We start from the raw sequence: 23,431 nt of genomic DNA, 5'->3' as shown, positions 1-23,431 counted from the left end.
TAGCAAACTTGCAGCGAAAAATATTTCAAGATAAATATAGATATAAGATGTGTATGTGGAACTGATTTGCTATGTGTAGTGCGTTAAAACTTATCTATCAGTCTGGTATTCGAAGAGTTACTAAATAGTTTTCTAAAGAATTCATTGGGACACAAATGACAATAATAGACAATCAAGTAGTAGAGAAGATAGTCGAGCAGTCTATTAGCAAGGCTAGTAGTGAGATTTGTCAGGGTTATTGTAAATTGGGTGTAATATACTTAAATAAGGTTAACGCACTACACAGAGCAAATCATTTGTCGCCGTTGCAAACTAAATGATGTAGTGTGGCCCAGCATTGGAATTTTTAGCTAACGACAACATCGTGCTTACAATTTTGCCGCATAGCTATACATTTTTCAAACTAGCTAAAATTATCCGTTTAGGAATGTACAGAGAGACGTTTGGTACACGTCAATGATGGACAGCTACCACCGGTAAACATAATACATTGCTGCGGTTTAAGCAAAACATGAAAGACATATGTATCGTCTTTATTAAAAGGCAAGATAATCAACGATTTTTTGTCTTCAGTTTTCATTGAGAGTACACTACACAATATATATCGCGGCAAGGACGTATATTAGTTATACGTCCTTGATCGCGGTAATTGAAGCTAATGATAATTATTGTAAATTATTCAAATTGAAACCAACCCAATTGAAGGAGAACTTTTTTACTTAAATGGCTTTTTTCGAAACTTTCCGATAGAAGTTCGAACGTAGAGAATAGTAAGATTTTAAGAAATGTTGTTCTCCGTCATTATAATTGCAATAGTCAAAATACCGTTAGCTTTAAAACATGTTTAGTATTTTCCTTCAACATTCACTGTTACGTGTAGTCAGTGGTGCGTTGAACATAAAAGTCACGGGTTATTACGAAATTATACAGCAGAGGCGCCACATATAAAGTTTATAAACAGCTTCGAAAGTATGATTATATTAGTTTTGTTTCGAATATTGAATAAACGGAATAAGCGAAAATTATAAGAAAGGACTCGATCATTGAAAATATCTGTAACAAAACGGGATAAGTCCTGGAATGTCTGTGGGACCGTTCACTTAAATCAGAGATATATAGTTGTATTATTCATGTCTCTGATTAAATGGACGATGCCCAACTTTACTATGTACAGTTACCGGAGCCCGGACTGTGCATGCAGTCGTTTTTTTTAATAAACTATAAAAACCGTTCAGTACTCGCACAAAATTAAGATCAATGTGTACATTTATTATGCACAAAAGTTAAGATGGATTGATTAACCGAATAGAAAATAATTGGCAGATAAAATTAATAATAGAACAATGAAAAAACTAAAAATTGCCGTAAGCGAATAATTCAAAAACCGGGACGTGTGATTGATTTAAAGAAACTGACTTGTGTTTTAAATAAAGAATAAGAATATAACAAAAACAATGACTACAGATCATTTGAAAATGCAATAATTAATAACTGAGAAAGAATTTTCCATTTTGTATTATTTATTCTACTTCACTGTTGTTTTTTTCCGCAAACAATGCATAAAATGTATTTAAAAGAAAAAGTTTCATAAATTCCGGAAACAATTCCGGTCTCCGGTATTGATTTTCATAATAGGAAATAGTAGCCAATCGCAATCAACGTTACATCGGGTTTGAAGCATAGGGCGCCATATTTGATATTTACAATTTGAAATTTTACAGAAAAATGGAAAGATTTATGATTTAAAAATGTAAATTGTACAAGAAAAACTGTAAATTGTATTAAACAACTTACATTATAAAAGGAAAAAGACAAAATGAACAAATTAAATGTGCTTAATTGCAACAGACTGAGATTAGAAATAAACACCTACGTTTGCAGCTTTCGACTGTCAAAAAATCCCACACAAAAGAACACCTGAATGCGCTTCACTTGAAAACTCAGAACAGTTGAACTCTGACATAAACAAATAAACATGATATTGATAAACAAATCACTTTTTAGAAAATATTGATAAAGTTATAAAAAATAAAATATCAAAATGGAATTGGGTTTGTTGCTCCCAATAATCATTGACTTGCCACACAATTTCCTTTTTTTTCCTGGTATCAGGTACATTCGCACCCGACACTCTTTCGCACCCTACACGTTTGCACTTTCGCACCCTACACGTTCACACTCAAATTTAAAACAAATCCTGTTGGATAATAAGAAAATCATGATTATTGTTTTAAATTGCTTTGATGTGAATGAATACTGCATGCATTTAGCTTGGTATGAGCAAGGAATTGTATATTTATTTATACAAGTACCTTGGTATGAGTAAAACATTGACGATTTTAAATGAAAAACACAAAAGATAATGTTTTTTAATAGCTTGCCCCCTTTGATCTGAATCCATCGCAATACATTAGGCTAAATGATTAAAATTCACACTTTGTTTAGAACATGTAGAAAGAATGATGTTTTTTTTTAACAATACACTATTCAAAACATGATTAAGATTTATTCAACACAACAAAAAAAAAAATTCCGTCTCAATTTTTTTGAGACAATGACAACTATACTTGAATCATACTTATAGGAATACACTTGCCAAAAATTGATTACAAAGTTATTAAACACAAAACCAATATAAATTGGGCGCAAACGTGTAGGGTGCGAAAGTGAAAGGGGGCGAACGTGATTGGGTGCGAATACGAATGGGCGCCAACAGACCCAGATTCTTTTTTCCTTCTAAAGTAAATAACGGATAGATTTATACAGGTAGAGGACCTATTACTGCCTAAATCCGGGAAAACGAAGCACAAGAAAGAAATTCATGAATATCAATGAAAAAAAATACCAAAAGTTATTATTCAGCAGTTTTTGAGATCATGCAGTCATTATTAACAGAAACGAAGACCCTGCAGTCACTTTTTAGAGTCTGCTAGTTGCTTTTTAATTGGAAAAAAAATATTATTCATAGTAATTAAATGTACAGTATCCAGGCTGACTTTGAATTAGTCTGGTTTACCTTTGAATGCTTTGAATCAAATGTGGGACAAGCATGAGCAATAAAGAGCAAAGATGAGGAGTACCGACAAGAAACACGGAAAATAAATAAGGAGAGATATGAAGTGCTCACACAGAACCAAACACGGAAAACTAGAAATACAACGTCCAAACCTCAACCCTCAATCTTAAGGCCTGTTGGCACGAATTGTCCCAAATGTGCAGTTTTCCTCTACATATTTTCTTCTCTGTGCTTTAAATTGGCATGCCCTGGTTAAGATTGGGATTGAGGAACAGCAGTATTTAATCTGCCTGTTCTGTCAATGTAATGTGCCACTGTTTATAGTTTGGCTTTTGTCTCTTCTGTGTTCTCGCTGTCCAGTCTCGTTAGCATAGTAGCTAAATTCAAGTTTCTGACCCCGACCTCTTTGGATCAAACAAGAAAACACATTAAACCCTTTACCACCCTCTTTTATTGAATCAGCGTTGTGTTAAATTTTAAACATGTTAAAACAAAATACCGCTGATATCTTCAGACAGATGATTTTACTTCATTTATAAAATCTTAGTTTAGTGTAATCATACATGGTAATCTGATTAAGATAGTGAATTACTGAAAAGTCTGTAAATTGAATAGGTCAAGGTTAGTCCAAATAATTATGACGTCTTGCAAGGCTATTTTATTTATTTTCTGGAGGCTTCCTACGACATAGGACGTGGGAATTTCTTTCAAAAGATTTATAATTTTCAAATTTAACATCTGTACATGTATCATGTACATGTACTCCAAATAGTTGATGTCTAGTGACACATTCAGACTAGGTAGGAGACCTTCCAAATTATGGCAAATATTAATAATAATCTGAATGATCATGTGTTTAGTTGACTGATATACTTTCATTTCTTTTTGCTATAGAAATATATGCTCTATATCGTAATTGATAGCTGTTGTATGTAAGACCAGCTATGAGGGTAGGCATTTAAAGGCATATAGAAATATAGTTCCTAGGGAAACCCTTTACCCTTTTTTTTTTTTTTAATTTTTGCCTTGTTATGATGGTTGTAGCTTTACATTTTTCATTTAATTATTCAGATGGGAAGGGAAAGAAAAGTAAAGACCTACAGTAGACATCATGGTAGCAGAGTTGTTACTGTTGACAAGGAATTATGGGAATCATCAGGAGATGAACAGCAGAAGCATTTGTTTAGTTTGAGCTCCTCTAGTATCAACACATCAGACAGTTTTAAAAAAGCTGGTGTTTCTAAAAGGAACAGGTATTGTTGCATAAGTTCTTGATTGATTTCAGAACAGTCAAAAACAAAAATAAAACAAGAATTTGGGTTTGTTTTCTAAGCTTTTATCACCAACATTAACACAACTTAAAAATAGTTACAGAATTTGCATGAATTATCTGAATTATACACAAGAAACTAAAATTAAAAATCATACAAGACTAACAAAGGCCAGATGCTCCTAACTTGGGACAGGCACAAAATTTCGGCGGGGTTAAACATGTTTATGAGATCTCCCCCCTATGCCTCTAGCCAATGTAGAAAAGTAAACTCATTACAATATGCACATAAAAATTCAGTTCAAGAGAAGTCTGAGTCCGATGTCAGAAGATGTAACAAAAGATATTAAAATAAAATGGCAATAATACATAAATAACAAGTTAACTGATATGCCAGCTCCAGACCTCAATTAAACTGATTGAAAGATTATGTCCATCATATGAATATCAGCACAATCCCTTCTGTTAGGGGTTTAGTATCATACTATCATAAAATATATGAGAAGAACATAACCTGTGTCATGCCAACAACTGTTTTAAAAAAAAAATAAATGTGTTTGGTTCAGATTTAAAGACCCTATAAGTGAATCAATATTAAAGCCAAAATATGCAATCTTTAATGATCTGACAACAGTATCGTAACTTTATCTATCTGATGCAACTCATATACATGTTGTCACCTGCAGCAACAGGGAACTGAAGCAAGTGAAGTCTGACAAGAATTCTGGGTGTCACTTCATTCGTGTAATAGGTGTCACAGGTTCAATTCTTGCCAGACTTTATTAAAAGTTTACATCAGCAATGTTTCAGACGAGTTTAAAAGCAATGCTGATCAATTATTTGAAAAGAAAAATTGCCCATAGCAAATATGGTTTATATGAAAAAATACAATTTGAACACTGTAGAGTCAAAATTGTTATTGAATTTAAAAAATATCTTTGACAAGTTCAAAAATCAGTACAGATAAATACATTTTACAGATTTAGAACCCAGATCTTTGGAAATGTATATTTAACATTCCAAATAATTCAGGTTCTCTGTATAACAATTAAGAATATCATATATATAAAAAAAAAAGTACCAGTATTAACATAACAGAGGTTCTCTCAAGAAGACACAGATGAAGGCCATTTGTTGAGCCCAAATATTTGTCAACATGATTTGATAACAACATTTTCGTATAATAACATCTTATATCAGTACCGTTGTGCAAATTTTTAGACTGATATAATTTTTTCCTTATCTGAATAGTATCGCCTACTCTAGACGATCCGGTACGTAGTAAATTTTGCACAATTATTTACTTTCTATTTATTCTGTTTCAAAGTATGTAAAATTCATTTCAAAATTAGTTTCTATTTTTTTATTTTTTTTAAAAGCTCAAATAAGGAAAATGGATATACCAGACAAAAAAGAAGAATTTTGCCAAGAAAGCGATATGGATCAGAAATGGTATTTATGCACATATTTATTAGTTGTTTTATCCTATGATTAATATGAAAAATTATCAGTTTTTTATGACAATTGTCTTTGCTTGTCAATGGTATAACAACAGTTTGTATGTCTGAATGCTGATACAGTATATGGCTGACTGCTATAAGTTGAATGTATAAAAATATAAAAAAATCATCAGCTAGTACAAAGAATGAAACAGATGATGTATGAAAATATTCTGTAAACATGCCCGAAAGACAAATGTTTCTAACTTTTTATGTCCCCACCGCAGCGAAGGTGGCATTTAGATTTACTTTTGTCAGCCTGTACACTTGTCCATACATCCAACATTAGTTTCCATTTGACGTTTGCCTCATCGAAATATTATGAAACTTATACACGATGCTAATTGCCACCAAATCTTTATCAAGTTTGAATTTAAGGTGGCATCTCTTTCACTGTTCTTCAGTTCTGTCCCTTCATTAATGGAAAATTAGTAATTTGCAGTTTACTCAATCTAACTTTATTTTCTGCAAACCAAATATAATAAAACTTATACACAATGCTTATAAAACACCAAACATTTGATGGCAACACTTTTATGTTGTTGAGTTATTTCCCTTTGTCGATTGAAAATTGCAGATTTTTTTTAATATTTACACCTGCAGTGTCCAATAAACACATTCTCTATTTTTAGCTCACCTGGCCCGAAGGGCCAAGTGAGCTTTTCTCATCACTTTGTGTCCGTCGTCGTCGTCATCGTCGTCCGGCGTTGTCTGTTAACTTTTACAAAAATCTTCTCCTCTGAAACTACACGGCCAAATTAAACCAAACTCGGCCACAATGATTATTTGGGTATAAAATTTAAAAAATGTGTCCGTTGACCCAGCCAACCAACCAAGATGGCCACCATGGCTAAAAATAGAACATAGGGGTAAAATGCAGTTTTTGGCTTATAACTCAAAAACCAAAGCATTTAGAGCAAATCTGACACGGTGTAGAATTGTCAATCAGGTCAAGATCTATCTGCCCTGAAATTTTCAGATGAATCGGACAACCCGTTGTTGGGTTGCTGTCCCTGAATTGGTAATTTTAAGGAAATTTTGCCGTTTTTTGCTATTATCTTGAATATTATTATAGATAGAGATAAACTGTTAACAGCAATAATGTACAGCAAAGTAAGACCTAGAAATAAGTCAACATGACCAAAATTGTCAATTGACTCCGAGTTATTGTCCTTTATAGTAAATTTTTAACAATTTTCATAGAATTTGTAAATTTTTACTAACATTTTCCACTGAAACTACTGGGCCAAGTTCATTACAGATAGAGATAATTGTAAGCAGCAAGAATGTTCAGTAAAGTAAGATGTACAAACACATCACCATCACCAAAACTCAATTTTGTCATGAATCCATCTGCTTCTTTTGTTTAATATTCACATAGACCAAGGTGAGTGACACAGGCTCTTTAGAGCCTCTAGTTTTGACAATGTCCATGATTTAGTGTTAATTTTTGCAGCTTTTCTAAATTGCTTGCGAATAGCAGCATTCTTTTATTTATATGTTTTTGTCATGTTCTTGAATTGTTCATTTTGTTTACATACATGTGTGACCAAATATATTTGCTAAAATATTGTAAAAATTATGATGTATTGATGTGCCTATTGCAAAATCTTTCATTGCAGGATAGCACTGGGAGTACAGGAAATGAAAGTTTATTCAAGACACACAGACCAAAAAGAGCCCTCAGAGATCGTAGTAATCTGAATTATAATGATAATCAGAAAAGTAATGCTGTAACAGGAAAAAGAAAAAGACAACCTAAATCACCTGCCGTTACCAAAACAGTTGTTCAAAAACCAGATTTTTCATGTAATTTTAGTGAATTTGATGATTATAGTTTATGTATTTCTGGTTCTCCACCAAGAGGAACAAATAAGGATAAATCAGTACCAAATCATAGCTCAATTAATCAAACAAATGTTAAGAGCTCAAACATTATTGAAACAAGTACACCATTAGCTAAACGGACTAGGTCTTATGTCTCATTTTCAAAAGAGGATACAGGTTCGTGTACTGATATTTCATATATAGATGCCATTGAGGACAGTCCATCCTCCTGCTCAGAATTAGATATATCTAGTATGATAGATAGTCCTGTCCTAGTGCAATCTGCTAAAAATTCAAAATCTGAAAAACTGAAATCAGATAGAGATGATAAAATCAGTCCTGTGGTTGATTGTCAAATTCAGTTAAAAAAATTACGGACTAGTCTTTTGTTAATGCATATATCAGGGCGCAGGGGAAGAAAATCAATTTCAATCAGTAATAATTTTGATCACTCTGCAAGTCTTTTCAGTGATATATCTGACATTAAGCAAGATAAGAGTGTAAAAGATGATATTGATAGTATCGATGAAGAGGCTTCCGAATATTTACCTGAGGAGGAAGATGAAGATGAAAGTGACTCGAGTAATGAAGAAAGTGAAAATTTAAGTGATATTGATGAAGATGAAGAAGATGATGATGATGACGAAGAAGAAGAAGAAGATGATGGAAAAGAAGAAAGCTCTTCTTCTGATAACACCAGGGAGAACAAGGAAAATGAATCAAACGATAATACTAACGAGAGTAGTAAAAGCAGAAATTCAACAAGATATATGCTTAATGAGGACTGTTGTCTCTCAGAATATGATACTGCTCACTCCACTGCATCAGATCACTCTTATCATACAGCTCAAGATACCTCTGGACGACAGAGCTTGGATGGTGTGTCATCATTGTCTTATCAAAAGTTAAAAACACCTACTGCAACACCTGTTCTTCAAAACAAAAGCATTGGTAATTTGAAATCCCTGAATGAATCACTGATAGTAAGTTTTTCTATATAAAAATGTTAAATTTCATATGTGCTTCTAGAATATCTTATAATTTGCTTGTACTTAAAAATAACCAAGGGGTAGCTATTGCCAATGCAAAATGATATGATAGACAAAATTGACGAAACCATAACTAAAATTCTGGGGCTTTTATCCCTGTTCTTCATCTGAAAGTCACAGTGAGGGTCCTAACAGTGCTAACACAGAGCAAAATATCACATTTCACTGTTAGTCTGTTGGCTGTGTATCATCAATTTGAGAGGCATTCTTTGATTGATGTCATTAACATCTGTGCATTGGAGGAAACAGCTACATGGTAATATGAACAAATTTGAAACCTATTATTACATGGAGCAAAAAAATTGGACTAATACTGCAATTAATTTTCTGACTATATTCTCTCCACAATCTACAGGTACAATACAACCCTTTAAACAACCATGGGGCACAGCTAGATATATAAAAATGACTTGTTTTGAAATTATGTATGCTGTTATAACCATATATAAATGACCACATATGATTTATTTCAAAGGTAATGCTGACACCAGTTAAAAAGAAAGACCAGCCTAAAGTTGTGATGTCTCCAATGTCTAAAGTGTTTCAGATTTGTCAACAAGATGACCCAATGTCTTTCCAGTCATGTATTCCACCTAGGTGACTACTATTTATTTTAGATGTATATTCATGACATTTTTAAACAAATGTAGTTTGAGATACTCTTGATTCTTATCAAGTCTCGAAAATCAAAGAAATTGGACTTCTAACTTACTAGCTTTTACCAACTGAAAGTGGCTTAAAATCATGAAGACTGGTACTTTGTGTGTTAAAAATTTTTGTTTCTGGATGGAAGGGCAGAAAATTTGGCTTGACATGATATGAGAAAAGGAGGGCAAGTTTGAAAGAGGCAAATATGTGCTGCAAAATTGTATTTTCAATTCTGTTTGGATGTGGTTTGTTTTTATGCCCCATTTATGGCATTATGTTTTCTGGTCTGTGTCCGTCTGTTCGTCAGTCCTTCGGTCCGTTCGTCCGTCTGTCCTGCTTCAGTTTAAAGTTTTTGGTCAGGGTAGTTTTTTTATGAAGTTGAAGTCCAATCAACTTGAAACTAAGTAAACATGTTCCCTATCATATGGTCCTTCTAATTTTAATGCATAAAGAGAGATTTACCCCATTTTCACGGTCCACTGAACATAGAAAATGATAGTGTGGATGAGACACATTCTTGTTATAAATATTTGCAAAAGTATTGAAGATTTGACTCTACATCAGATTGGTCATGTTGGTAGCAAGCACAAACTAAATACTGTAAATTCAGAAATTATTGAGAGGTTTTTATTATTGCGAAAAATGCAACAGTTGTTCAAATGTTGTATACGCAATAATTTAAACTCGCATTTTAAAATATTCTATATAAATTTAACAGGATTTTTCTCAAAATCGTAAAAATTTAAATTGCATTTAAGTATAAAATGATAAAATCGCGATAATAAATGCACGCAATAATTTGAGAATTTACAGTACTCCTATTCAACTACCTTGTAGAACTTGTATTAATAATTATTCATTAACTATTGTTTATTTGTTCTTGTCCTAAAAATGCATGAATATTCGCCATTGTTCAGGTTATTTGTTTGACAAGCAAGCAATTAGAAACTATGAAGTGATGGTCATCATACCAAACATATAGGTGAATTTGACATGTGTGAATAATCCATAATTCTTTATTTCTGCTAATCTGAAATTGATTCAAACATACAAATATGATGGGAAGTATTTTCTGTTTTTGCCTTATATAGTTATATCATTTGCAACATTAAGATTAAAATGCATATCAAAATTTTAAACATACAATAAGCATGACAGAAATATTACCTTGAGAGATCTTTCTGTGCAGTCTTGTCTCTTTGACGTTGATTTATGTATAGCTTTATAAAAGAGCATATTATATCTAATTATTTTATTTTCCTAGCATGATGAAAATTTGTAAGAAAGTTGGAGAAGGTGTTTATGGTGAAGTGTTCAGAACTCAAAACAGTGGACAATCTGTTGCTTTGAAGGTAAGATATCTTGGTTATATTTTAATCTTTGTGTAATACAGGTCTCTACAATAACTTTTTTTTCAACTTGTCCTGTCGGACAAGTACATACCAAAATTTACTTGTCCAAATGAAATTGTTACTTATCCAAAATATTTCTATTAAAAATAACCTTTTTATATTTTTACTTGATTAAAGAAAAAAAAACGAATTTAAACAATAGACAGGATTTGATGTACATTTCTTTTGATTTGAAATACTTTTCAAAAATATGAGTCAAGTTTAACTGAATCTAGTCATGTCACAGGACTTAGGTTCTAGTTTTTCATCAATGCCAGTCTCATCAGACTCTAAACATGAGGCACCATCTGATAGGCCTCATTGGATTTGTATAATCCTTTTTTTTAAGTTGAAAAAAGTTTATTGAAATGCAATCAATAGAAAGAAGAAGATAAGGTATGACTGCCAATGAGACAACTCTCTGCAAGAGACCAAATGACACAGAAACTAACAACTATAGGTCACCATATTGTCAGTATTTTTTTTTCTTCTTATGATCAAATATAATTGTGTGAATTTAACATGTTTAATGGTAAATAAAAAAATTAAAAATTTGTGAAAAAATTACCAGTATGGTATTTGTTATAAGAAACAGAATAGGGTAGCAAAATGAGGTATGATTTGTCTTGGTCTTGAAATGTCTCCTGCCTTGCCAAACTGTCTATCAATCATGTCTATTAAATATGTCTCCTACGGTGCCAAACTGTCTATTAAACTTCAGCTAAACCTGTAGAGGTGAAGAACTGTCCTGTAAAGTTACCTTATCTACAAAGCGCATCATTGATTCGGATCAGTAAGACTGGTTTCCGAGAATAGTATACATTTTACCTGTTGAAAAGTACCTGACAAAGAACCAGTTAAAATTTATCGATTGCAAGTAAACATGTTGAAGAAAAAAGGTTTTGCATTTGAATAAACAGAATGCAGAAACATGTCAAACTAATTTTTGTTTTCTTGTTTTTAGTTTATAATTACTCTGTTCATCAAAGTTGGATTAAATTTATTTTCTGCTGAATAATCATGTACTTGTCCCGACGGACAAACTTGATACAACTTTTACTTGTCAGACATTTTTTCCCTCTGGTATCGGACAAGCGTTATTGTCGAGGCCTGGTAATATTTCATTGACAACTGGACATTTTTAATAAACATTTATAAAGCTTGAAATCATCACTTTCCTTTTTTCAAAATCTGAGAAAATTTTAATTTGGGCTTTTTAAATTATCAAGAGATACCATCTAGGTAAAATTTCAATATTTTGTCAATTTATCTGTATTTTATTGGTAGTCAAGTACTAATGGATGGACTTGTATTTTATAACAGATTGTTGAAATTTGTAATTTTGGGTGAAATAAGACATTAAGGGTTTATGGTTTGTCCAGCTTGTACAGTTTTCAAGATGGAACTTTTATTTTATGCTTGTTTGTACATGATGTAAATAAAAGATAGGTGTACAATTATAAGGGTCATCATCTTTGACTGATTATTTTTATTTATTTTATTTTATTTTATAAATTTATGTTATGTTTTCAGCATCAAGGTTCATTCTGGGTTCAAGAATTTAAAACTTAAATAACTTGTCAAACCTTCATAGAATTTAACAAAACTTGGACAGATGGATAGATGCTATTCGTAATTAAGAAAAAGGTTTAAATTTTGACAACTGAACAAATTAAAATTAATGTGAGCAAAAGATGAAAAAAGCTTTTACCATACATAATTTGAATAAAGTAAACAAATAACATTGTGATAAAGAATGTTATCCACTTATGATTCATTTCAGTAATATTCATTGTATACTTCTACTTTCTAGGTTATACCAATAGAGGGAGACTTTGAAGTAAACGACGAACCACAGAAAACATTTGAAGGGATGTTACCAGAAATTGTAATATCAAAGTAAGATAGTTTGTTCGATAAATTAGAAAAAAGATTTAGAGTTTAAATATATAATGGAGACAAATAATTGATATTTTCCATCAATACCTATCACAGTGATATTGTTGGCTTTTTTCAAAACTACCTCTACCCTTTTTTATTGGGAAAATATGCGTCATTTTCATCAAATTGGGAAATTTAAAATAAACCATGAATATGACTGAAACTTCAATTTACAGACCCATTTTCAAGAGTCGAACCCTGCTTTAAAATAAGACCCCGTGATGATGCATAAATAGACCCTCAAATGTGCACATATAGTCATTTTAGGCAAGAAAATTGTTTAAATGAGTGTTTTTCAGTTTGAATTCATGCACAATTACTACTGAGACTGACTGCACTGTTTGGTAAAAAAAGTTGTCTTTTTGGGAATAATTTTAAGCCATTTTTTTTCAAAATTGGGATTCTTCTCCAGGGGAAAAAGCCTTTATTCTCCACTAATTTAAGGCAAACAATATCACTGTATCAGATAACATAATTAACTATAATTATATATTATCTTTGGGCATCCTTATCAGATTGATTTTCTTGCTTGAGCTGGTACACTATTTTACCTATGATGACCTTGTTAATTTTATTTACAATGACATGTGCACCCTAATTTTCTAGCGATAATTTTTCATATAACTCTACTGTGCTGAGAAAGGAATTATCAGTCAGTAAGATTAAATGAAAAATAGCAATATGACATCACATTCACAAGCTGTGTAAAAATTGTTTGTAAAATAGCAAATTTTCTGTACTGTTTGAAAGTTGGAAAGGCACATATTTTCTCATTGTATTCCTTGAATTTAAAAATAAATAAAATTCTAGCATGCAAGTTAAAATGCAGTGCAAAAAAGGAGATTGTTAATGTTTTGTTTTAAATTTCAGAGAACTGAGTTTATTAAGAACCAGTAAAGATTCACAGACAGATAACTTTTGTGAAGTCAACAGGTGAGGTTTATTTCAGTGCTTCTACATTATATCTAAATCATTTGGTAACTAATGCAATTAGTGTCTCTTCCATGCCCGTCTTGAACATAAAAACTAAACTAAATATAAAATAAACAACACTCCTAAGGCTCATGTTGGTTGTCATCGTGCAACACAGTTAATAACATATAGGAAAAATATAGAACTGCTTTTATCATAAAACACTGTCAAACATCCAAACATACTATCCACACTCATCTGTGTCCACACTTGTATCTAAAAAAATTTAAATCTACAGCTTCTTCTTTTGGGTTTTGTAATCATGAAGCATGTTGGTTGAACTTGGATTGGTGGGGTGAAAAATACCTTTTTAATTTTAAGGTATAAGATCAAGGTCACCAGCTATGGGAATTTTGGTTTGAGGATTATCTCTTTTGAACCCTGCATCCATTGATTAAAAACTAAGTTTGACATTAGCCCATAAGATGAAGAAGCTTCATTTCCTGTATATTTTAACCTAGATGCCATCTTATTAACTATGGAGATGACCCCAAAAACAACTGACGGTCACATAACATGATATAGACATAAATATAAATAGATATATGGACCTCGTGCAAATGGATTTTTCTATGTCTGTTTGATTTCACTTTCAAGGTTAAAAAATAAGTTAATTTTTTTATTTTACCTGGTATAAGAATGATATGTTGTGGATCGAATCAGTCAATTAAACCATTTTCTTTGTTTCACTTTCAATGTTGACATCTTTTTATAAATAGCCTAACACACATCAATCCTGCGTCTCTAGGTAAGGGGTTAAATTGAAGTTCACATGAATACAGATTCAATAAGGTCGAGTTATTCACTTGCAAGTGAAAAATTCATCATCAATGTTTCTTAGCTTATTTTCACAAAATTGAACTATACTGGCTGCAAAAAAGAGAATTATTATTTCACGATTTCACTTTCAATAAGATTAAACAAAAAAAATCATAATATAAATGTTTTATGTATCTCGTAGCTAGTGCCCCTTTAATTTGGTTTGCATAATATTATCAAAACATGTAATATATTTACTTCTTCAGTGTTTCATGTGTGAAAGGAAAGTATCCAAGAGAACTATTAAAGCAATGGGACACATTCCACACAGAAAAAGAATCACAGAATGATAGACCTGGTTGGTTTTTATTTTAAGATTCCTTTTAGTTACATTATTGTAATAGAGCACCATGGTAGTAAAAGTTTTTTACATTTTTTAGTTGGAGTTTGATTATTATGTTATTTGGATCAGAGCACCTACAAACTGTTTATACAAATATAAAGATAATTGATTGCTTGGTGTCTAACTTGACTTTCAGCACTATTGTGCTAATTGTTGCAGTCAGATTTTTTAGTAAAGGAAGTCAGAAGGCCTTGAGAGAATCTCAGACCTTCGATAGGAAAACTGCTTGTAGCCAATCATAATAAAATATTCTTAATTTTTTAAAATTATACAGTGTTCTCCCCAGGCCGTTTTAGCGCCGCGATGTTCAGCGCTATTTGAATTCACCGCGGTGGTATTTGGGCAGACCGCAGCGCTATCCAATCAAAAACCAGCGCTATTGTTTTTGAATTTCAAACTTCCGGTATTATTTTGTACACATTCCGATCACGTGATCAACTGGTTTATTTATCCGAGAGATCGTTAATTCACCCAACGATGTCAAATATCGTAGGGGCCAGTTCAATAAATGATCAAAATGACGCCATTTGCAAAACTTTTACTGCCAAATAAACCTTTCCTTCCTCGAGTTTTTTGCTTTAAAAAGATGCCGAAACTTATGAAAGGAATGGACAGTGCCAACAGAGACATATAATACATGTCTCGGGTGCTGAAAAGTTCATTTCTAAATGATATAAGGGAAGTTTTACCCCCTTCTCTGACAACGTGGTCTCGACCATTTTTTGAACCATCTACGATTCTATCATTACTTTTTTTGCGTTTACAACCGAACTGTCGAACCTGTATTGCTTGATGGAAGCATCCCTGTTATCAAGGGATTCATTATAAGCCCGTATTTAACGATTACTTGTCCATCCATGGCTCTTTTTCAAAATGGATAAGGGAATAAAACAAAACGAAAATTTTGTGTAAATATATATTAAATATCGATGTTTGTCAACCAATCATCAATATATATTAATTAAATATTGCTTTAAATTTAATGTAAACAGAGGATGGCTTGGATAAGGAATAGTATTTAATGCTAAAAAGGCCACAAGTGTAAACAGGAAGTTATGTCAGCCAGTAAGGGAGATAATTTGGGAGGGAAAGACCTAAAAGAAGTATTGTCAAATCTTGACAAACTTATCTGGTGGCAAGTATTCAAATGTTTATAAAATTATCAAACACAACCTCTAAAGGTGGTAGTTGTTTCAATTGGCATAATGTATTTGATTGGTAATTCACCTTTGAAATAAAAAAATCTCTTTAAAATATTTTTATAGGATTTCTTTCATATTCATAATTTTAATATTTTAGCCTTTTTTTAAGCAAGTCTTTGATAACATTTGAATATTATTGAAAGGGCAATTTCATTTCTTCCTTTGAAATACTATACTCATTTTTATTGAAAAGTTGTATTTTGCTAGAAATGTTAATAAAAGTAAATGTAAAAAATACCAATCTTGTCATTGAAAACTTTCTCACAGAAGCTGACAATGACTTTATTCTTGGTCCTACATGTTCTGCAATATCACCTGTTAGTGATAAGAAATCTTCACATAGGCAGTCTGGTATAGACCCACCATGGAAAAGACTTTTCCTTGGGTTTTAATTTATAGACAGATAATATGAGGATTATATGAATTTACAATGGAGAAAAAAAGGCTTTTCTTCTATCATGTCTATATCCAGACAATAACATTAGCAAACAAAGGGGTAACTTCCATGAGCATAGCATGATGAGGACATCATTACAAGAGAAACCATCAATAGCATAACATAAGAAAAACACATTTCAAATCAATTACAAACCAACCGCGCGCCGCGACAAAGTTACTGAGAATTGTCGAAAATCACGCGCTTACCACAGCGCTATCCAAAAATCCTGGGGAGAACACTGTTATATACATATTACACAGATGCCAACCATTACGATTTTTCCGTAATTTTTCCAATTTTGTGATCAAAACTACGCTACTACGGTCAAAGTCGAATAGTTACGGATTCCCAGTCATTGCCGCTCAATATTGTAAAACATGGATTTTTATCATTTCTTTTCCGGCCTGGTCCGGTATTTAGAAAACGCCAATGGAATGCTTACGGTTTCTCGGGAGTTATTGACCTAGCGTTGGTAACTAACTGACTTCCAAAGAGGCAAACTTGCATTTTATGAAGTAGCTTTCCCCTTTCCTCAACTTCTCCTTGACACAACAAAATGTATGAGTCGAGAACGTCTGATCAATTAATGAATGGAATACATACTAAAGATAACATGTTTAAAGAAACATATTAGTGCACATTACTTTGCAATCACACATCAGTAATTTTTTTTGGTTAATGCACGTTTTTTAATGATTACTGAAAACTTTTCAAAATTACTGAAAATTTGATAGATTGTTACTGATTGTGTCAAAAGGGGGTTGGCATCTATGATATTACTATTTTTTTGTAATTCATTTTTGTATGTGTGTAAAAACCCAAATTTTACTAAACAATTAGGTAACTATTGCAGGAGAATGTTTTATTCTAGGGTTTCTTTTTAAAGCTGTCTGGTTTTATATGTCTATTTCTCCGATTACTTTAGAGTACACAATGTATTAATGAATTATTATAGTATTGGTGCTATCTGTATAACATAATTACTCTACCTGGTCAAGTTTATTGTATTTTTATTGCTGATATTATTCTTTACTTACAATGTATATATAATATTTTTTTTAACAGACATGTTTACAGACCAACAGCTGTTTATTGTGTTTGAGTTTGCTGATGGTGGAAAAGATGTTGAATCTGCTACGGTGAGGATAGTTTCAGATATGAATCTATGCAAGAATAGTTGATAGTAAACATCTGATATCCCCCTTTAGTTAATGTTCTCATGCTAATTATAGATAAATTTACAAATTTAACATTGTTATCAAAAAGTGGGATTTCATGCATCTGTCTTGTACTATCAAATATGAACCAACATATGAGCACATTGAGGAAGTTTCTTTTCTTTTTATGATGTCACAGTACAGGAGTCATTCTGAGCTTCACCTTTGTAGCCAATTCTTATCAGAAAACAGGTAGTTTTTTAGAAACATTTGCAAGATGCAACTTAATACTGGCTGATTATAAACTAAATACAATTTAATCTTCTATTTTATTATCTTTCAAATGTCATGGGATGGTCAGGGTATAATTTATAAGCAATAGCTACATGTATCTAAGATTCAATTTTTTTAAGCTCAAACATTTTATTTAAACAAAAATGTATAACTTGTATGAACTTCTTGTATTTATTGATGCATAAAGCCCTTTTGCCTGCTATTAATTCCAATTTTTTATGTTTCAAAATGAATATTTATATATAAATATGAAGATTACATGGTATGATATTTTAAAAGAATATGACTGATTTTGAGGAACAGAAATGATACTTCAATTGTACAACACTATTGAAAATTGTGTGCTTCTTGCATCATATTTTATACAGCTTTTAGGATATTGATTATTTTGTCATTAAATGAATCTGCACATGAATTCAGATGAAGAGTTATTTACCAGTATTTCAGTATACAGTATATGTACAGATAGACAGGTGATTTGTTTGTGAGTTCAAAATTAAGTATTTGTGGAATACACTCAAGCTGTCAAAGTATTGAGAAATTCATCATGTTTAGTTTTTATTTTTCAGTTCCACAATATATTTGAAGCAAAAAGTGTTTTAGTTCAAGTTGCCTTTTCCCTGGCTGTGGCAGAAGAATCATTACAGTTTGAACACAGAGATTTACATTGGGGAAATGTACTAGTACAAAAAACAAAGAAAACTCATTTAAAATATAAACTGATGGGTCAGCTTTATAAACTAGAATGTCACAATATTCATGTCAGCATCATAGATTTTACATTATCAAGATTACATACAGGTATATAAAGGTGTTACATGCATGTGGTGTATAGGGAGAGAATATTGAAAATAGTATAAGAATTAAGAGACGACATCATAAGATTAATGTAAGATAAAAAAACTTAATTCAAATAGTTTGGGGGTGGGGGGTTGAACGGCTGCAAGATTTGGTTATCCGACATTGATTTTTACATGTATCCATTTTGGTCAATCAAGTTTTCCCAAATTAAGTTAAGAGGGGTGGGGGTCAGTGAAAAAACTATGTGAATTAAGTTTTTTTATCCTTCATTGAACTTTTGATGTCATCCCTAAGGTTTAAATGGATATTCCCAAAATGATTTACAAAGGAATGCCTATTGAAAATGAGGTAGCCATACTAGTATAAATGGCTAATCCAAGTATGGGGTTCCAAGGAAATACACTTTGAAAACATGGTAGCAAGATGTAAAAAGCTGTTCCAATAATATAGTGCTACATGCACTGTAAAAACAGGCAGCCATTTAAAGATGCAAAAAAACCACTTCTAAGATTTTGCTGTAATGTGTTTGAGGTCTAGGGGTTTGATCTTTTACCTGATGACATCATTGTTTTTTAAAATGTGTATTTGCTGCTTCACTACATTAATTACAAAGTCCTATGATCCTTCAAATTCAACAAAAAAAGGTGAACAAGATATAATTATCTGATATGCTAATGTTTCTTCTAAAACAGGTGTGCATAGACTTTCTTATATAAAAATAAATCAAATCCATTATTTATTTTCTGAAAGAAAGCTTGAATACACAGAAATCCTTTTAAACAAAGTTTAACAAATTTCAACCAACTTAATATTGCTCTATCATCTCACTTATTATACATATGCATACGTCAACATTCACGATTCTATGTTGATTGTTTATCAGGGTTGTGGAAGGGAAGGATAGCAATTGCCACCGACTTTTGACTTCAATATTTTTTATACTTGTGAGCTCTGACTCTGTAGTTTTGCTTAGTAAATTTATGTAATTATAGTGTTTTAAGATAAGTTTTGCAGTCAGCTGAGATGCAAACTATAACTAGCTGGCTGTTATGACATTGGAATTAAACAGGTTTGAAAGTGTTGAACCCTCCCCATTCCCAGGACAGTGGTGTTACTCCACAACACAAAAACAAATTGTAAAAATCTGTTGCAATTAAAACTATTAAACAAATCATATTCTCCCAGACTTAAGTATCAGTCAATACACATCCAATAGATTAAGTGTACTGATGTCATAGAGGTCCTCTTATATAATGTGTATGCCATATGATAGTTTTGTAATTTACTGTTATTGGTTTTTATATGTAGTAATTTTAAAAAAGTCTACTTATATTTGTAGAGGGAGTAACAACATACAATGACTTGTCTACAGATGATACATTGTTTGAAGGGACAGGAGATTATCAGTTTGAGATTTACAGAAAAATGAAGGAAGAAAATGGGTATGTTGATTAGTTATCATGTCCCATATATCATCATGATTATAGAAAGTATGTTGACTGATTATCATGATTATAGAAAATATGTTGGCTGATTATCATGATTATAGAAAGTATGTTGGCTGATTATCATGATTATAGAAAGTATGTTGGCTGATTATCATGATTATAGAAAGTATGTTGGCTGATTATCATGATTATAGAAAGTATGTTGGCTGTGGGGGCCCTGGGGGGATTTTCTTTTGAAATAATTGGAACATTTATTATTTTTGATGGGAAACCAATTTTTTTGGATTGTTTGATTATAGAAAAACCGTGATTTAAAATGAGCAGACAGGCAAAACCTCAAAATTAAATATCAACGAATATCAATTTTTCCTCAATCAACGAAAGAGAAAAGATCCAGAGTATTGTGTTTTAGGCCTAATTAGTTCTAATGACCTCAAATCAGAGTCTAATCTAAAAATGATTAGAAAAGTATGTATATGACATGTATGATCAAGGTTATAAAAGAACATGGGTTGTTGCAAACTAAAAATAATACTATATGCTTGAAAAATATTTAATAGAACAAAATAATTCTCCATTGGTATGTTACAGTGTCTCAACTAGTTTATCATTGTACAAATATTAACCCTTTCAACGCTACACAAAAAAATAGAAAAATGGCTGCTGCTGCTGCATTTTTTTTTTGTGTTCATTCATTAATACAGTATATTCCTTTTTAGACTGCTGTATCTTTTTTATTATAAGAGATACAGAGAAAGTTATTGCATGAAAAATGCTCAGGAGAGTATGTACTGTAATGTTAGGCAGTTATTTCAGTAAAGTTTTAATCAGGTTACCTGCATTTTCAGGTAATTAACAGGTAAAAGGTGTAATTTATTACATTTGTGTTGAATTTTGAATAAAAACTACTTTTAGTATTTTAGTCTTCATCTATTTTGTTGTTTTATCTGCCATATAATAAAGAAGACAACAATTGCTCGATTCCCTAGCGTATTGCACCATACACAACGTATTATGTAATCGTGGCACAAATCAGTGGCTCCGTCCTCAAAAATTTCAGTCAACCTCCGTTTTCCCCCCTTTTTCTACGTCTCGTAATGATCGATCAAATCATATTTCCCACACGAATTGAATGTAATAAACACATTGAGATAACAAGAAACCTTTTAACTAATCCTCGTTGTCAGTTTCGCCATAGAAATGCTGAAATATTTCCATATTTACAGCTTCGTTTCCGATTTCTGCCATTTGCATTTGTCAAAATATTTGTTTTTATTTTCCTTCAATTTTCCTTCTACTGCATGATTTTACAATAAAAATTGCCGGGATTTCAAGCGCAAATGAGACCTTGTAATGGTTTAAGAGTCCTTATGAAAAATCCGCTATCATGGCAATATGCCGCGAATAGCAGTGGCGGACGGCATATGTCATCGCGGCATATGCTGTGTATAGCGTTGAAAGGGTTAACACCATGCATTGGACTACTTATTGTTACAAAAGTTTAAAATATGTTTTTTAGAGTGATATTACAAATTTGAAAAAAAAACTTGAATATTATAAATATGAATGAACATGATGAAGTGTATTTTGTTTTGCAACTGTACTATTGTATATTTATTTTTAGGAATAACTGGGAGAAGTTTAACCCTAAATCCAACATCTGGTGGCTGCATTACTTGACAGATAAATTAGTGAAATGTAAACGATATTCACGGAACACTAAAGAAGATCAAAATATGTTCAGGCAATTGAGACTTTTTATGAAAGAGATTCCTAGTTATAGTAGTGCTTGTGAACTTGTAACATGTTCTGAATTTTTATATTCATAGCATAGGCAGATTGCTGAAATGTAAAAAGTTGGTACTTTTAAAATGTTAATTCATATTTTTATGTCTCACCATAAAGTCAAAGCGTATATTATACTGGCAACATTTTATTTGTCAAAAGTAAGACGATCTTTAGTTAATATTTATGGCTACCCTGCTCAAATACTACAATTCAGTCTTGAAGAATGTTTGCAATATTATTTTACTGTCTATTTCTCTACTGTTTATCACAATACACAACAGATCCTAAATTTTTACATTTGTATTTTTGTAAAACTACTTTATTATCATTATTAGTAATATTGAAAATGTTTGTTTATTGTCACTATAAAAGGTATCATGCTTAATGCCTGAATATCTGCGATTAAGATCAGTCAGTTTAAGGTCAAGTTACAGTAAATGGGCAATGTCACAAATATTTCTAGATGAAAAATACCACAAAATGTTCAGATAAGCGTAACGACATTGTGTTGTAAGTCATAAAAGAGAATTTTGATGTTTTTCACAACCAACTAACTATAAACAGGTGGTTATTACACCAAAAACACAATCATTAACCCTGATTATTTTCTATCATAAAAATGGAAATTCATGTATCAACAACATTGATCGGTCATTTCTCTTCTATATTGTCAAATTCGTGTATTTCTTTGACTTGTACATGTAACATCCATGTGTAATTTTTTTTTATCACACTTGCTTCAACAACAAAAAACTCAGAAATTGAAAAAAAATTTTTTTTTAGTTTCTTTTCAATGTATGATATATATTTTATTGTCAAATTCCTGTTTGCCAAATACTTGTATGTTATTTTAACTTGAATCACACAAGTAAAATAATCTGGTCAAGTTTTTCTTATTAACTTCTTGTTATAGCTTACTTTACTTATATTATTTATGAAGCTTATATGAATAAGTTTGAATAAGAATTTCCTTTACAATAAAAACAAGATACGTTGTTTATATTTAAAGGGAACAACAATGCCACCTTTTAAAAACATTTTTTTTGTTTGTTATTACCTACCCGTACCTTGCAGTGGTGGGTAACGCAGGGCTTCCAAAAAATATTTGAGCCAGCCGGACATTTTAAATCTGATCCCGATTTTAATCCCTTAAGACTTATTCACAAAAGGCAATTATGGTAATCAGATGGCCATTCCAATGATTGACATTAGATTGAAAAAAAAACGATTTTAAACTTTACTTTGATATGAATTTGATGTTCGGTTAAATTGACAGTGCATCATTCAAAGTGTGCATATCAGCGTGATCATATATCTGCCCAAGACTCTTTATTTGTGCAAAATGACATTGTCAAAAACTTTACTTTGGTTTTGAAAATCACATTTTTCTCAAACCGGATGTTGACTTGACAAAGGTAAAACATGGACCATAAATGAATATGTAAAATCAGTGTATGTTTACAAAGCTTGACTGAGCAAAGAAGCTCTTTCCACGTTATTTCTTCAACAAAATACTTAAAATGAACG

The 23,431-nt window shown here is 31.7% G+C and overlaps 1 protein-coding gene across 1 annotated transcript; it reads left to right on the top strand.

Annotated features, from left to right (window-relative positions):
- Window positions 1-1,642: 1,642 nt before the first annotated feature.
- On the top strand, window positions 1,643-22,663 carry LOC143073192 (uncharacterized). Its single transcript, XM_076248548.1, has 13 exons — window positions 1,643-1,750; window positions 4,088-4,269; window positions 5,666-5,738; window positions 7,408-8,595; window positions 9,137-9,258; window positions 10,574-10,661; window positions 12,514-12,599; window positions 13,512-13,574; window positions 14,639-14,730; window positions 17,482-17,555; window positions 18,437-18,668; window positions 20,008-20,110; window positions 21,741-22,663. Exons 2-13 carry the CDS (start codon window positions 4,088-4,090, stop codon window positions 21,943-21,945), a joined length of 2,508 nt encoding a protein of 835 aa, XP_076104663.1. The 5' UTR covers window positions 1,643-1,750; the 3' UTR covers window positions 21,946-22,663.
- The last annotated feature ends 768 nt before the right edge of the window (window positions 22,664-23,431 follow it).

Source organism: Mytilus galloprovincialis, chromosome 4 (genome assembly GCF_965363235.1).
Source record: "Mytilus galloprovincialis chromosome 4, xbMytGall1.hap1.1, whole genome shotgun sequence".
NCBI lineage: Eukaryota > Metazoa > Mollusca > Bivalvia > Mytilida > Mytilidae > Mytilus > Mytilus galloprovincialis.
This window is presented reverse-complemented; position numbering and strand designations above follow the sequence as displayed.

Excerpts from the sequence above, each read along its gene's own strand:
- LOC143073192 (XM_076248548.1), top strand. The coding sequence starts at position 4,088 with ATGGGAAGGGAAAGAAAAGTAAAGACCTACAGTAGACATCATGGTAGC. Across the intron at positions 4,270-5,665 it reads GGTGTTTCTAAAAGGAACAG|CTCAAATAAGGAAAATGGAT; the intron begins GTATTGTTGCAT and ends TTTTTTTAAAAG. Across the intron at positions 8,596-9,136 it reads CCCTGAATGAATCACTGATA|GTAATGCTGACACCAGTTAA; the intron begins GTAAGTTTTTCT and ends TTTATTTCAAAG.